At 37.4% G+C, this 15,726-nt stretch overlaps 1 protein-coding gene across 1 annotated transcript; it reads right to left on the bottom strand.

Moving 5' to 3' along the window:
- Positions 1–13,335: 13,335 nt before the first annotated feature.
- Positions 13,336–13,926, bottom strand: LOC150076441 (uncharacterized). The gene has a single exon (XM_090387358.1). It carries the CDS (start codon positions 13,924–13,926, stop codon positions 13,336–13,338), a length of 591 nt encoding a protein of 196 aa, XP_090243484.1.
- Positions 13,927–15,726: the final 1,800 nt, after the last annotated feature.

Raw genomic sequence — 15,726 nt, 5'->3', positions numbered from 1 at the left:
GAGTATAGTTTATGTACTGTTTGTCTGTAGTCTTATAAGGGTCTGCAAGGCAACAGTTAAACAAGGGTATTGCTGATTTTGCAGCGTTGTCAACTATATCGTTTCCCCAGAACAATGTGACTTGAGATATTGAAGAAGTGGATGTGAAATTTTGAACATACGTAGCAATTAGTTAATGGCTGAAATTGATGTCCCTGGAGGTAAACCACCGAAATTTATGGAAGATGGCGCACCACTGAATTATGTGCCTCTCTTCCAGCATTGGCAAAGATGAAAATTTCCTTTGTTGAAAACTGGGCTCGCTCCGAGATCGCCGATTTCAATTCCATGGATTTTTTTTCCATATGCTGTTATTTAAAGTAAAAAATTATTTTGTAGAAATGACAAACTTATGGATGGAGCCATGTAAACCGTTGCATTGATCAACGGTGACAAAAATATTTAGAAAAACATAATTTACAGTTTACAAAAGTGTTTTTAAATTTACGATAGCCATTTTGAACAATTATTTTAATTTAATAAGTTCATATTGGTTCTAGACTTTAAGAATACCCAGTTGCATTTCGATTTTCGGAATTTATTTGGATAATTGCAATTTTTCTTAGTGGTGAGTGAAAAACCTGGTAATGATGGAAGGAAAGTGGTCGCGCCCACATTATAACCAAGCCAAGCATTAATCGGATGGGAAAGATACGTTAACGGTGACATACCATTAGAGGTAACAGACAGTGTAGGTGATGAACACTGAATCTGCCACAATGTTACTGTGGCGGGTGATTTATTACGCATACTCTTGAGCATGTAATTAATGAAACTCTTGCGTCTCACCACAAACTGAGGAGAAAACTAGGCCACTGTTATGCAATTGCAGAGGTAAAAAGCTAAACACTTTTCTCAAGAGTGGTTCCTTTTATATGCAAATTGTCAATAGAGTGTAAAGGGACAATTTGTATCATTTATAACGAATGTGCTAGACTTAAAAGTACCTAAAAAATGATTTATAACCTGTTAATTCAATAACGTATCTTTTCTTTCATGTTGTCACAATATCGGGCTACTTTGATGCTTTGTCTCACGTCAAATAAATTGAGGCCATATGCTTATATATGGACTATCCGTTATGGACTGTACACGCATTTGATAAATTAACGACAACTTGTTTGGGCTCCGTATTGTGAGAACGGCAAAACTAATTGCCCCAAAAGCAATAGACTAATGATAACAGGTCAAATTAAGCTCTCATTGCAATCTATATATATAGTCCACTAGTTAATTTATTCACCTTTAACTTTCAAATTTTGCTCATCTGTAAAATTTAACTGACATATAATGCAAAATATTTCTCTAAAACTGGGAACTGAAAACTTTGTAAATTTATGACATGATAGAACCGGATTAAATTTTCAGGAATTTTAAAGTTCCTTCATGCATTGACTAGAAAAACTTGTTCGATTTCGAATAATTAAGTAGATTTGAATTTTTAAAACTCGGCTACAGAATTTTTAATATAAAAAAAAAATAAATAACATTGCACATAGGGCACAGCTAACATGAATACACTTTTTAGTTAACTGTGTGTTCATTTATTTATTATTAATTGATAACCGTTCACAATCGGACACAACGTATTTTTTTTTTTATTGTAAAACGTACAATTTTTGCTCACACTCTCACACATTCGTTGTAAAGTGGAGATCCATACTCCTGTCTGAATCGACTAACCATAGACAATAGCAATTCTTCCCTTCTGCTTCCGACGGAATTCAAACCCTGAATTCCCCAAACAATCGACAAATGGTGAATCCACTATACTGACATGGAGAATGCGTAAGGATGAAAATAGTCATTACAAGCAAATTAGTTATTGTTCTGCCTACTTACCTGTTTTACGGCCAGCAAGATTAAATTGTAGCTAATATCTTAATGATTTCTCACTCAACAGAAAATGATATCACGAATTCATTCAGTATCAGTAAGTCGAGTTCTTGGACCACACCACTTTCTCATTTTCATAAATAACATAGATGACGGGATAGAAGGCATGATTAATGCCTTCTATGTTTTAATGTTAGACCTTGCAGCAAAAGGATGACCATACGAGGAAAGACTCAGATTACGTGGGCTACAGAGCTTGGCAACCATTCACCTCAGAGGTGACCTGACTGAGGTTTATAAGGTACTGAGAGAGAGAATAGTAAAATGAATGAAGGCGGAATTTTCACTGATATAAAGAATTCCAGAACTAAGGGCCATAAATTCAAATTACAGGGGTTGAGGTTTAGATTACATTGCAGAAGTTTTCTTTTAGCCAGCGAGTTCATAATTTATGGAACAAGTTGCCGTCGCATGTAGTTGAGGCTGACAGTCTGAATAAATTAAAAAGTCAACTAGATACGTACCTGTGTGAGGAAGAATGCATATAATTTGAGTTTTCTAATCAACTTGGTGACTTTATTTTGCCAGTGCAGCAAAAGCCTGTGGCTTCATTGGCGACTATAATGAATACTAGTACTAAGTCCGGAATCAGAATATCATGATCGTATCTCAACTTTTCGCCAGACAGACAATTGTATATTAAATTTTTTTATGAACTTTTTGTAGATACATAAGCGTATACGAAATAACCATAATTCAACCCTGTTTCTGTCTAGTTACTTATTAATTTACGTTAAGTAGGCAGTGCATTCACTAAGCTGCCGTAGCCTAGTGGTCAGGCGCGCGGGTGCATAAGCACGTGCCTTGAGTGACCGGGGTTCAAGCCCGTGACTGCTGAATACGGTGCTGTTTCTTGTATTCTGTCTATCTTGCGAACTCCTCTGACCGTTTGATCGTCCCGGAGTATAAACAGAAAATTTATTTATTATTTAATGGACAAACCAATTCACTGAGCCAGGAAATAGCGAAGGGCATCTTTCTCGCTCGGTCTGTTTCTGTGCATGTTCTCACAGATGACCTCAATACTGGACTACAGTTGGTTTGGTAAAAGACGACTATGACAAATACAAGTGGTATGTAATAGCCAATAAAGAAGCAGGTTATACAGTCTACTTAAATTTTGACTTTTTAGTATCCGAGTTTGTCTTGGTGCCTATTTAACATGACAAATTATCTTTACATTATCTACCCGAATGCAGAACTTCAAGGGGATAATGTTCACGTTATTGCAAGTGTCCTCTCAAATTTACTTCAGAGTTTTCTGTGGCAACTTGTTAAGCAAGGCAAAATAACTTTGTCTCATCGTGAAGCTGACTGATACCATTAAAGCTCAGTGAGAACAAACAGCGCCCTGCCATCGTTCTCTGTGAGTACATATGTTTTAATTGCTAAACGACGCACCGCAGCCAAAGTATTTTCTGATAATATCCCAGGACTCTTTCACAATGTAAACTGAAAAGTTAATTATCATGAATACGAAGGAAGGTAAAGAATCAGAGAAGCTGCGATATGTTTATCGCATCTAAACATGCTGACTGCAATTACCAGTCAGAACTTCTAAACTTCCATTACGATTTAGGGAATGCAGCTGTATGCAAAGTGGATTTAAACGAAATTTGAAAATTGATTGGCCAGCGAATATTTCTCTTAATTTGAAGCATTTTCTAGAGCTACGGCTACGATTTCCTCACGAACGTTGGAAACACTTCAAAATTTGAAATGCGAGTTCTTCAGAGAATCGGATGCGTTCTCGCTAGTACTCAAAGTTAAACTTAATTCAGTAATTAGTACAACGGTTTAAAAATGCATTAACTGAGGGAGTTTATTGTTTATTCAGAGCTGTAGCATGGCACTGACTACTACACAGTCCCAACTAACAAGGAGTAAACTTAAGTGTTCTATTTCAATCAACTGACAGAGTGTCGTGAGGGGAGGAAACATTCGATATTCATATAAGACACAATCCGATAGCTAAGACTTTATCCTAACTGACTGAATTCTGTACTTAATCCTTTATTTAAAAAAGTTGTAACTTTAACCTGATAATTACCAAGGGCTGATTAATCGCCACAGTAAGTCTGATGAAGCATTGCGGCGATTATTCAGCGCATGCACCTAGAAAGCTAATTATGCGAAAGGGCGTCAAAATATTCTCACTCTCTCACAGCAGCCATAGTCAGTTAATTCTCGCCTTATTCCTAGGAAATCTATTGAGCATATTTGTATTTGCGTGAAGTAAATATCCTTAATTGAATATAAATTTTGAATAATGTACATATTTGACTCCAGAATAGTCAGCCTTTCACAAGCATTTAAAGAGTATGAAACATCATATATTCAATTGTAAGAAAATGATATTTTCAAACGGTCCTCAACGTAAACACCGTTTCTGATATATGAGGGGCACTCAAATTATCTACCTACCTGTGAAGGAAATAAGATAGAGGCAAAAATCTGGTTTTATTTTTCAGTATAGCTCCTTTGAACTTCAATACACTTGTTCCATTTTGTTGGCAATGAGGAAATACCAGACATATAAAATTTTGTCCTGCCCCCTCAATGAACGTAGAAACAGCAGACTTCAGTTCATTCTCATCATCAAAACTACGTCCACAAAGTTTTCTTGAAGTGCCGAAACAGGAAATAGTTACTGGGGGCCAGATCCGGCCAGTCAGGTGGATGGATAAGTTCTGTAAAATCACAGTCTTTCAAAGCAGCAGCAGCAGCAGCAACAACAACAACCGGTGCGTTTTCGTGAAGCAGCACACTCTGGAAAGTTTTCCACGGTGTTTTTCCTTCATACCATCCCTTAGGTTGTACAGCAGGGATGCATATGACTCCTCAGTGACTGTCTGCTTGTTTTCCAAGTTGTGAATGTACAAAATTCCCTCAGCGTCCCAAAAAATCGAGGCCATAATCTTGCCAGCTGAAGGTTGTATCCAAAATTTTTCTGGTTGGGGGCTGAAGCCTTGTGCTTACATTCCATTGATTCTTGTTTGGTCTCAGGATTCTAGTGATGAAACCACGTTTCATCATTCGGAACAATTTTGGACATGAAAGTTTCAGGATCCTTTCCATAAAGCTCTAAATTTTCCTCAACACCATACTCTGAAATGCTTCTGCACAGGGTATCTGGGAACCAAACGTGCACTGACCTTGGTCATCCCCAAATGTTCATGGAGTATGGTTAACTGTTCCCTCAGATATTTCACGTTTCATCGCATTTAACTTTGTCTAGTCTTAAAGAGGCTACTAGAAATTAATTATTCAGATTCAAAATGTTTATTTCATGCCATAATCCTCCCTAAATTAACAGTATTTACTGCTAATCACCACAAAAGTGTTCGGATTTTCACCTTATGTTTTTGCCGCTGAGAAAACAAAATCCGAGACGAAATTAGCGAATAGCTCGAAATTTAGTTTTATACTTTTTTTTTTTTAAATTGAGGATTCATTATTTTAATGAAAGCTTCACATCAATATATTTAAAACGTTGCCATGCACACAGAACAGGAGAAAAAATCTCGAAGGTTTGATTAAAAAAACTAACAAGACGCTTAAAAACATGTTTATCGTCGTCTTTCAGGACAGGAAATTTACTCTGCGCAAATCTAAACCCTGCTGAATTTTACCTAGAGCACTTGGCATGTACTGCTGGAAGGTGCGTGAACAGATAATGAAATAATGCGAGCAAGAGCAGCAATTTGTAGAGAATGAACAGTGAAACAAAAACAAATTACCAACGTCATTGTGCAAAGTGTAAAACAGTAATTCCCTGAATTTTTCATCTGGGAATCATGTTTTAAGCATAAAAGGAAATGAATTAGGAGAACAGATCAAATGCACACTGTCATAGGATGGACAATTTTGCCTATTCAGGGCTTTCATTTCTTCGTCAATATATATGCAGAATTGCCGTTGTTTCTGAACCCAACAGAACAAGCTGATAATTATTGCCTAATTCTGATATTTCATCTGTTATCAAAAACATTGTTTTATAATATTCAAAACCCTTGCTACTTTCTCCACTTGACGAACGTCATTAAATCCTTAATACGTCTTGAAACAGAACTGTTTCTAGGAATACCCCCCCCCCCCTATCAGAATGGTGTCCAGGTGAGACGCGTTCTTTAGTGGAGCTAATGCTGAAACATCCGCTAATAATGCCCCTCACCTGGAGAGCCCGGCAACTTGGTTGTGAATAATTTGCTCATTTCGGTTATTTCTTACAAGTTGTGGATACAGGCTGGGTTTATTTACGCCTTCTTGTGCGAGATACTTAAGGAGCCAGAATTCTGCGACAAGGATTGGCTTCTTCGTTGTAGAAGCTGATGTTCACACTTCATCGCTGTAAAGGAGTTGGGTATAAATTACTGTTCAAATGAATTTCCTAATTACCTGAGGATACTTGACATATTAAGTGTTGTTTAGCTGTCCATCGACATAAGGTTGTCTACATGATCATAAAACCGAAGTTCCGGGTCAAATACTATTCTCAAATCTACGTGGGTAGGGGTGTCTAATATTACAATTCCATCGAGTGTTGGGACTATTACTAGAGGGGTTGAGGGGGCAAAAACCACTAGTGTTGTTTTTTTGTGAATTGATTGAGAGTCCATACTGTTTGAGGTAAGACTTATCAATACATTCTGTAGTCTCTAGGTCATTGTTGGGTGCAATACACCTTAGAATTTCTATATCGTGTACGATTGTCCATGGACGTCAATCTGTAATACCCTGTCATGGAGGAGTGATGCCAGGAACCTTGGATTAGATAGTGGTCTTCAAGAAAGCAGAGGAGTGCCAACAGGCTGATGGCATCAATGGCAGCTTCAATATCTAAATACGTGATAGTGAGTTACTCGTCAAATGCAGACAACACTAGCACATGTGGTTTCAAGGAAGTTCGTCACCGTGGACCGATTTCGAATGGCGTAGAGGATTTATGGCGGCTTATCTCAAAAGACGTGATTCATTAAGATGGGCAACAATTTTTTCCGGGATTTTTGGAGCGTTGAGGTGTTAGACATCGGCCAAAAGTGCGAGAGTAAAGAGGGATTTCAAACTTTTGGATGTGATCTGACAAAGTAGCTGTTACAAGGTTTAGGAAAGATTCTTGTGGTCAGAATTCCGTTGAAGATGGACCTGAGCGGTTGAAAATGAACGGGCTGAGTCATTTTATCTTTAATTGACACTTTGTTGGCCGCAGTAGTTGCAGTCGCTGTAAGCGAATTTATCGCTGCTATCAGCTGGTGTGTGGAGATGGTGATGAAATGTATGTCTTATTGTGATTCATGGTCAGGAACGTAGAAGATGATTTGACTATCCTACGACTTATTGAATCTGGTGATATGATCTGCCCATTCAGCTAGGTCCAGCTTACTAGGGAAGCTATGGAATCTGAAGTTGTATGAGATTTTCCTTTGTTGAAGTTGGGTGCCAAGATGTACAGTTACTGCTCTTGATTTTTCCCTGTTAAATTGCGCTCGTGCTATCGAATCAATCTGGTGCCTCTGCTGCTTTAATAGAAAAGCCATGTGTACTTCTGCATTCCTCCAAGCTTGGGATCAAGACAAGATATTTATCTTCTTTGAGACGCCATATTGTGTAATGGTGTTTACCCAGCTTGTTAATAGAGTTACAGCAAGCGAGACAGCACACGTTTCAAGGACATGCCAAGATATAAAGGTGGCAAGCTTGCAGGCAATTTTCGCTATTAAGTAACTTGGGGCTAACGATGACGCAAGTTTAGCCGTTTATCTGGACAAGTGGTCCCCGAGTAGGTATAATTAATTTTGCATAGATAGGTTGGCAATCCGATTTGTAATGCGTCTCAGGTGGTCCTTCAGTTATAAATGTTATTGAGGAAACAGCAAGCCAAGATGGTTTCCTCCTCTAGTAGGACAATTCAGGTAGTCAATAAGAACCTTCTTGTTGAGCTGTGGAGTGAGTTTGAAATCCCTGATGAGAATATGGTGAGCTGAGGGGTGAAAGTGGTGTATATCCCAGTTGTCCGCCTCGGTAATGATATCAATAGTGAGTACGGGAGGGGGTTATACATTAAGCAGATATCTGTGGATGCGTTTCTGAACAGTGTGATGGCTAGGACCTCGAAATTCGGTGGATCACTGGATTTAGTACTGATCCGTTTGAAGGCCACCTCTTTGAAGAACATAGCAACATCATCTCGCCTTCTGCTTCTCTTCGGAGGTAAACTCCGCCCCATAGCCAGATGTAGCTATCAATATGTTCTGTTGCTCATGCTCAATCAATATTTCGGATATAGCTAAGATGAGTTAATTTATAGATTTTTTGAGTTAATTTATTAATTTTAATGGGTTAATTTATCGACATGAAATTTATTATATTTTGCAAAGCCCCCTGGGAATATTCTAAAAAACTGAAATTGAGACAAATAACAGTTTCTGTTACAAATTTAGAGCAATATTCCTGTAGAGAGGGGGATACACATGGGGAAGCTATGGAATAGATCCTAAATCTTCCAAAGATGCTAAGAATATACGCTGTAAAGATGGGATACATCAGACATTATTTTTATAGCATAATGCTCAGACAGAAAATTTACATTTATATAGGCAAACAACTCAAGATATTGGGAAAGGCGGAATAAGAATTTTGTTTAAAAAATACCGGATATTGTGTACCCTCCATTTGTTACTTCTTTGCTATGGTACATTCAATAGGGAATATTTATTCTATTGTTTCAATTTAAATGAATTTGGGTAGCTGAATTAATCTTTCTAGAAAACCTGTGACTGGGTGACTAGTTGCTACAGGCAGACAGATAAAAGAAAAAAAAAAAAACGCTTTGCGCTTTTCGAATGCCCAAATCGGCCTAAAAATCCGATTGGAGCAGGATAAAAAAAAGAAGAAAAAAGCGATGTAAACGAAATAATATAAAAAACGATAAGATGAAGAAAGTACTGAATGAAAAAATTAAATCCACAATACCAGAACTGTAAAAAAAAACGTGGGTGGAAAATCAAATGAATCGGGACTCTTACTAAAATGTAAGAGTTGGTTTCTAAGAAGCGAAATTCGTTGAATATTCGATAGTGCGAGCTAAGTAACGGTAGACTGCTTTGATTTAAGACAACCTAACGTTTTAGTAGCCGTACCACTTTTTATCCACAGAAACAAACAAAACAAAAAAATAAATAAATAAAAAACTTTATGTACCGTAACACTTTATTCGAATCTGGTGAAATATTTAAAGTAGAAAATTAATTTGCAAAATAATAGAAAAAAATTGTTCAGCTTTATCAATAACAATTAACTCTCCCCACTGGTAATTACATACTCAAAAACATGGAAGATAACCAGTGCAGCATTTTGAATAAAAACAGATGGTAACGTTCATTATGAATAAAAAATAAAAGTAACGAGAATACACAGATTTTCCACATAAATACTGAGATGAGGTCGCGGAAAGGACTAAAAAAATCCTGTAAACATGAATGAAATTGAGGTTGTGCATTTCACATGCACCATTAATAAATTATCATTACAAAAAAACTTTAAAAATACATCAATTAACACAATAACAAGTTTCTATTCGAATGGCATTAAACTCCTTAAAGAGATGACAGAGACATGATTTGCATACGTTACACGTTCAAAGTGTTACGTACGAAAACTGTTCATATGCCGCTGAAATAAAAATCTCTTTATTAGTGAAAGTAACTGCATACGTAAGTAATGAACAAGGGATTATCCTGGTGCAATCAAATAGACGGATTTACAGATGAAAAAATATCCTAAAATACACAATCACGAAATGAATATCACAGCATAGTCATGTCGATCTCAACACAAATCTCATTTTCTGATCCAGAAGTATTTGCTGAAGCACTTAAAATGGAACGAAAAATGCAATGATTAGAAAAGAACTGAAAGTCATTCGCCACAATCTCAAACAACTAAATTAACTCAACAGCGTTAATCTAGTTGTTTGAGAACATCCAAATCAATTTCAAAAATCTAAATTAGTGTCTATCGAGCCTTTAATCGATCCTTGTGAAGGGGGATGGGATTTCAACTAAACCAAACAGAGCCACCCCCATGTATAAAGTCCAACATATCCTCCGCGGCAGGGCAACTATTCAACTTACAAAAGAACACACACAGACAGTGAAGAATTCAACGCAAATTTACAGCGACTTTAAAGTAGAACACTTCACTCAAAGACTGCACAGAAAATGAAGATGAATTATTGTCACTTCCACATGATAAAATGAAGTAACTGATAAAGCATTAATAAGCAGGGTACGAAACAACATTTTCTGATATTTTATAAGCATTCATACTTTACCACCTGTAATATGCAAAACACACAATCAGTAGTCTAAATACATTAGTTATTTGATATAAAATATACCAGATATTTGCTATTCAACACTTCTGATCACAAAATACTACAGCTCCACAACTAATGAACTCATAAGATGAATTCATTAGCAGCAGTAGAAAGCAAAATTTGACCTGATAATGAATTCAAAAAAAGATGAATTATTTAGCAGGTTAGAAAGCAAAGTGATGGGTCGGTGGCCTTAAAAGCAATAGTGATTTTCTGAAATGTACTGATTTCATGTAGGTTATTTGGCTTAAAAATTAAAATAAAATAATAAATTAAACATAAATAAATACTTATTTACATCCCTGTAAAGATTGAAACGTGTCTCTTATTAGCGCATGCTAATTCACGCTGTTTGAAGAAGTCCAGGCCTACATTAATACAAGTGAAGAATTACTTAGAAAATTAAGCAGTACCCAAATACACATGATTTCAGTTATATATTAATGAATGTGTTACCTAAACTGCACAGGACATCTCTGCATAGCTTTTAATGAGGGGTGAGGCTAGGACCTTCGGAAAGCAAGAAGATTGGCGCAAAGCATAGCGAGGTTTCAGAATACTTCCTTAGGAAATTCCAATGATACATGAAAGCCTTTCGTTAACAGTCATAGGCAACTGAGTCTTTTCTTTTAAACAGATATTTCTGAAGCTCAATTTATTCAACTCGAGTTAACAGTCAAAAGCGAGCCATACAGAGACATTTGCAAGAAACAATAAGCTGCCAACACATATCCACGTTTGAAAGACGCACAATCTATAAATAAAGAACGTTGTCTTCCAGCGTTTTCACAATTTAGGAAACTGAAGCATGTACAATTTTATTAAGGGTGCACTATTCAGCAGCTCGCAAGTACAGTTATTCTAACTGAATACACAACTAAAAGTTTTCGAAGCCTACATGGAACAAAATCCACGCACCAATCTGACCAAACTTTAACGAAGTTACCGATAAACATAGATGTTGCTTCATTTTCACAAATGAGTTGCTGCACTGGTAATCCATACCCTCTCCATTAATTTCTACATCCTTCTGAACAATCCTTGAATTAACAAATAATCGACATTACTATTCAAACCTTTGATGCACAAAGCTACTAAGCGCAACTGTGGCGAGCTTAGACAAAACTTAAACGAACGAGCCAGAAACAAAGGCATACTGGAACTAGAGTACAAATGACGGTAGGAGGAGCCCTAGGGAACACAGCTATTATTAAAACACGGCATGAAAAAAGCTTTAGTAATTAAAACAAAATTACAATAAAAACTACTTTGGATACGATTACCAAAAGGGCAAGGAATAACGTTTTTATTAATGCTTAATTACTACCAATTTTTATACTGTTCAAACTATGCAGTAATGTTTTGGCCAAGAAATTTCTTAGAACAGCGACATTTTATCGTAATATGATTAGTACAAGCAAAAACCCCGTGTAATATGGAACACTTCTTTAGAATTCTAGCAGGCAAATTCCTTAAATAAAATTATAAAGATTGCTTTAATGCATGTTTACCTATCTGCTTATCAACCAGGAACTCGCCCAGCTAGCATCAATATGATCAGATATTTTATATTTCTACATGAAGTCGCACTGTTTAATAGAAAAAGGCTATTAGATTAAACTACGAGTAAGCAATATATTGCTTGCTTTTACTTACTTACTTACTTACTTCACGGCGCTACGGTCGTTGTAGAACCTTGGCCTCCTCAATGATTTTCCTCCAGCTGTCTCTTTCCATTGCCCTCCATCGTCTCACCCTAAGATGTCGTAGGTCGTTCTCTATGTCATTCACCCCCCCTCCTTCTCGGTCTTCTCTCAATCTTCTTTCTCCCGGTTGCCCTTCCATTGCTTTCCTTGGCCATCTGTTTTCCTCCATTCTTATCATGTGGCCTGCCCATCTAAGTCTTGAGCTGTTTATCACTCCTATTATATACGATTCTCCACACAGTTCCTTCAGCTCCTGGTTTGTCCTTATTTTCCACTCTTCCCCGACTTTTCGGAGTCAAATATTTTCCTTTATATCTTACTTTCCTACACATTTAAAGAATTTTCGTCCTTCTTTTTAAGCACCCAGGTTTCACTAGCATAAGTCACGACGAGTCGTACCACTGTTTTGTATAACACTAATTTCGTTCTTCTAGAGGGGAGTTTTGATCGAAAGTGTTTCTGCAGGGAAAAATATCACCTCTTACTAGCATTAAGACGAGCCTGAATTTCTGGGGTATTACTACTAGCTCCCAGATATTTGAAGGATTCTGTTCTGTTGAAACTATACTTCGCTGTTTGCCAAATCTGTTAGGTACTTTGTCTCTCCCTCCCACCTGTAACCATAAACTTAGTTTTATTTTTATTTACCTTCAACCCAACCCTTTCTGCTTCTTTCTTCAACTTTCAAAAGCTGTCCTCAGAATATGTGGGTTTCTTGCAATCATCACTACATCACCTTCATAGGCTAAGTGTTGGTAGAATCTGTTATATATGATCCCATTGGAGGTGGTGGAGGTGATGGCCGATACTTTGCTCATAACCCTCTCCTACACCAAGTTAAAAAGGACCAGGAACAAAGGGTTCACTTGTCTCAGCTTTCTCCTCACTTCGAAGGACTCGTAGAGAGAGAGAGAGAGAGAGAGAGAGAGAGAGAGAGAGAGAGAGAGAGAGAGAGAGAGAGAGAGATATTCCTTTGTCCTTTGAAACTTAACCTTGCACTTACTTCCTTTCAGCATGATCTTCGTCAGCCTTACAAGCTTTTTTTGGTATGCCCAGGTTTCGCATCGATTTCAAGAGTTCCACTCTATCCACGCTATCATATTCCGTGCTGAAATCAATAAAGAGATGGTGCAGATCTACATTATATTCGTAGCACTTCTCCAAGATCTGTCTGAAGATGGAAATATGGTCAATATTCGACCTCCCTGCAGGGAACCCACTTTGATATTCAGCAACTATTCCTTCTCTACTCTTGACATTCTTCTAGTCAGAATGAATGATGAAATCTTATATGTTGCATTAAGTAGGGCAAATTCACTAATTCCCACAAATTAGTTTATATCCCTTCTTGTGGATTGGGATGATAACCGCTGTCTTCCAGTCATTTGGCAATTCTTCTCTTTCCCATATGTTCGATATAAATTGATGTAATTTTTGGATCAGTTTCTCGGCGGCTGCCTTTATGAGCTCTGCTAGGATATTATCTTCTCTGGGTGCTTTGTTATCTTTAGCCATGTGGACTGCATCCTGTATATCTTCTATTGTTGGGGCCAAGATACCTTCAACATTATCTGTTTCTTCTTTCTCTTCTACAATTTCTTCTGGGCGTACCTGTTCTTTATTAAGTAAGGAATTAAAATGCTCCTTCAAAACTTCTGTGATCTCTGCTGTTCCCCCCACTATTTCTCCTTTCTTATTGCTGCATAGGATAAGACGCGGCTGGAAACCTTTTTTTACGTTTCCTAATTCTTTACAGAATTTCCTGACCTGCCCTCTGTCGTATTCTTCTTGCATTTTTTCTATTCTTTCCTTTTCCCATTCTCTTTTCTTTTGTGTACATACTGACTGCGCCTCAGCTCTTTTAACACTGTAGTCCTCAGTGTTCTTCTTAGTTCCTCTCTGTAACATTTTCTGCCTGGCTTGTTTTCGTTTCTCCAGGATCTTCTCACAGTCCTAGTCAAATCAATCATTTCTCATTCCACTCCAAGGGCCTCTTTTTCTGCTAAACTCAGTGCGTCCTTAACATCTTCCCATTGTTTGGTGCTTCTCCAGTTGTTCCTCCACTTTCATTCTAAATCCTTCTCTAATATCTTCATCAAGCTTATATTGTTGATATCTTTTCTTTGCTATCCGTCCTTTCACTCTATACACCTTTGAGTGCCTATTTCGCAGATGGCACCGTACCATAAAATGGTCCGAAACACAATCTGTTCCCCTGTAACTCCTCACGTCCATTACATCTGTAGCATGACGAGTATCAATGAGGATGTGATCTATCTGATTTCGTGTGATGTCTTCAGGTGAAATCCAAGTTTCTTTGTGGATATTCTTATGTGGGAAATTTGTGCTACTAATGCTCAAGCCTTTCTCTCTTGCAAAGTCTATTAGCCTTTCCCCATTTTCATTACTGGTTTCATGTAAGCTGTTTCTTCCAATAGTTGGTATGTGTACTTCTCTTTCAACTTTGGCATTCAAATCACCAAAGATGAGTTTAATATCGTGTCTTGGGGCCTCATCTAATATCCTCTCAGTTCTTCGTAAAAGGCATCCTTTCCTTGTTTTTAAGAAATATATAATCATTTCACAGTATGCTAATTTTATCATCGAATCCAACTATAAGCAAGACTACTCGCTATTTGTCCGGAGCATTATGTCTATCGTTTTGAATGCGGCAAGGTTCAAAACTAAACAAATATATATGCTAGCGTATTATACTACTCCCTATGGAACACGCATACATCCAAATAAATCGATTACAGTTGTCTTCTTCCTAAGAAAATACTCAACGCATGAATTCGTCACTGAACGGTTGTGCAAATGCATAGCTTGGGAAGTTGGGAGGTTGTTCTTTGGCTGGCCACATTGCAACCAGGAAGCAGCAAGCAATTTTCTTAACAACTGCCAAAATTATCTTCCTCATCCTCCTTTTCGTATTTTTGGCAACTAATTAAGACAGCCAAAAAGGAAAATAAAGAAAATAAAGAAAAACATGATAAATAAAATTAAACTAAACTAAACTGAAAAGATAAAAAGTAATATAAAATAAAAAACAAAATAAAACTTCCCGCTTCTTGATTCGCAATATTGCCACAAGCACTTACTAACTAGAACAATCAAAAATAAGGCAATTTCGTGAGTGAGTTTTCCGTAGCGCACTTCTTTAACGAAGAGTGGTCAGTCTGAAGGTCCTCGTTCAAGCTTTGAAGAAGCAACCTTCATTTCTCTTTGTTTCAAAGCAGTTTTAAGCTTCAAGTTATATGGATTCGTTTTCACAAAAGTAATGTCACCCGGAAGTGGCCCTAGTGGGTAACACAATTGGAAGGATCGCTGTCTTCCCCACACCGGGTGGAAGAGACCTGGGTTCGAGTCCCCTGTCGATGAAGGGAGGAATTATTATGGGCCTTTTTTCACAAGTGCTGAATTAATCGGTCTCAGGTGAAGGTAGCATGGTTTTTCCTCCGGGAAACTCGAGTTTTTCGTCCAGCAAACAGAAAATCGACCTCAGAACAATATACACGGTGCAGTATGGCCTCAGTCGCTGATACTCCTAAACTCCTACTACTACAACGACAGCAACACAACTACAGGTCCATTTAGGGTCCTGTATGAGACCCAATTTACATAGTTTTGCATTCAGGTAATCTTGTCCTCTTAGGAAAAAATTTGATATATAATTCTGGTGAAAACCAGTGTGCTGGTTTTAGGGTG

This window comes from Mastigoproctus giganteus, chromosome 13, assembly GCF_048544385.1.
Source record: "Mastigoproctus giganteus isolate SK-2022 chromosome 13, ASM4854438v1, whole genome shotgun sequence".
In the NCBI taxonomy this organism is placed as follows: Eukaryota; Metazoa; Arthropoda; class Arachnida; order Uropygi; family Thelyphonidae; genus Mastigoproctus; species Mastigoproctus giganteus.
The sequence above is the reverse complement of the archived record's forward strand: the minus strand, read 5'-3'. Positions and strand labels throughout refer to the sequence as shown.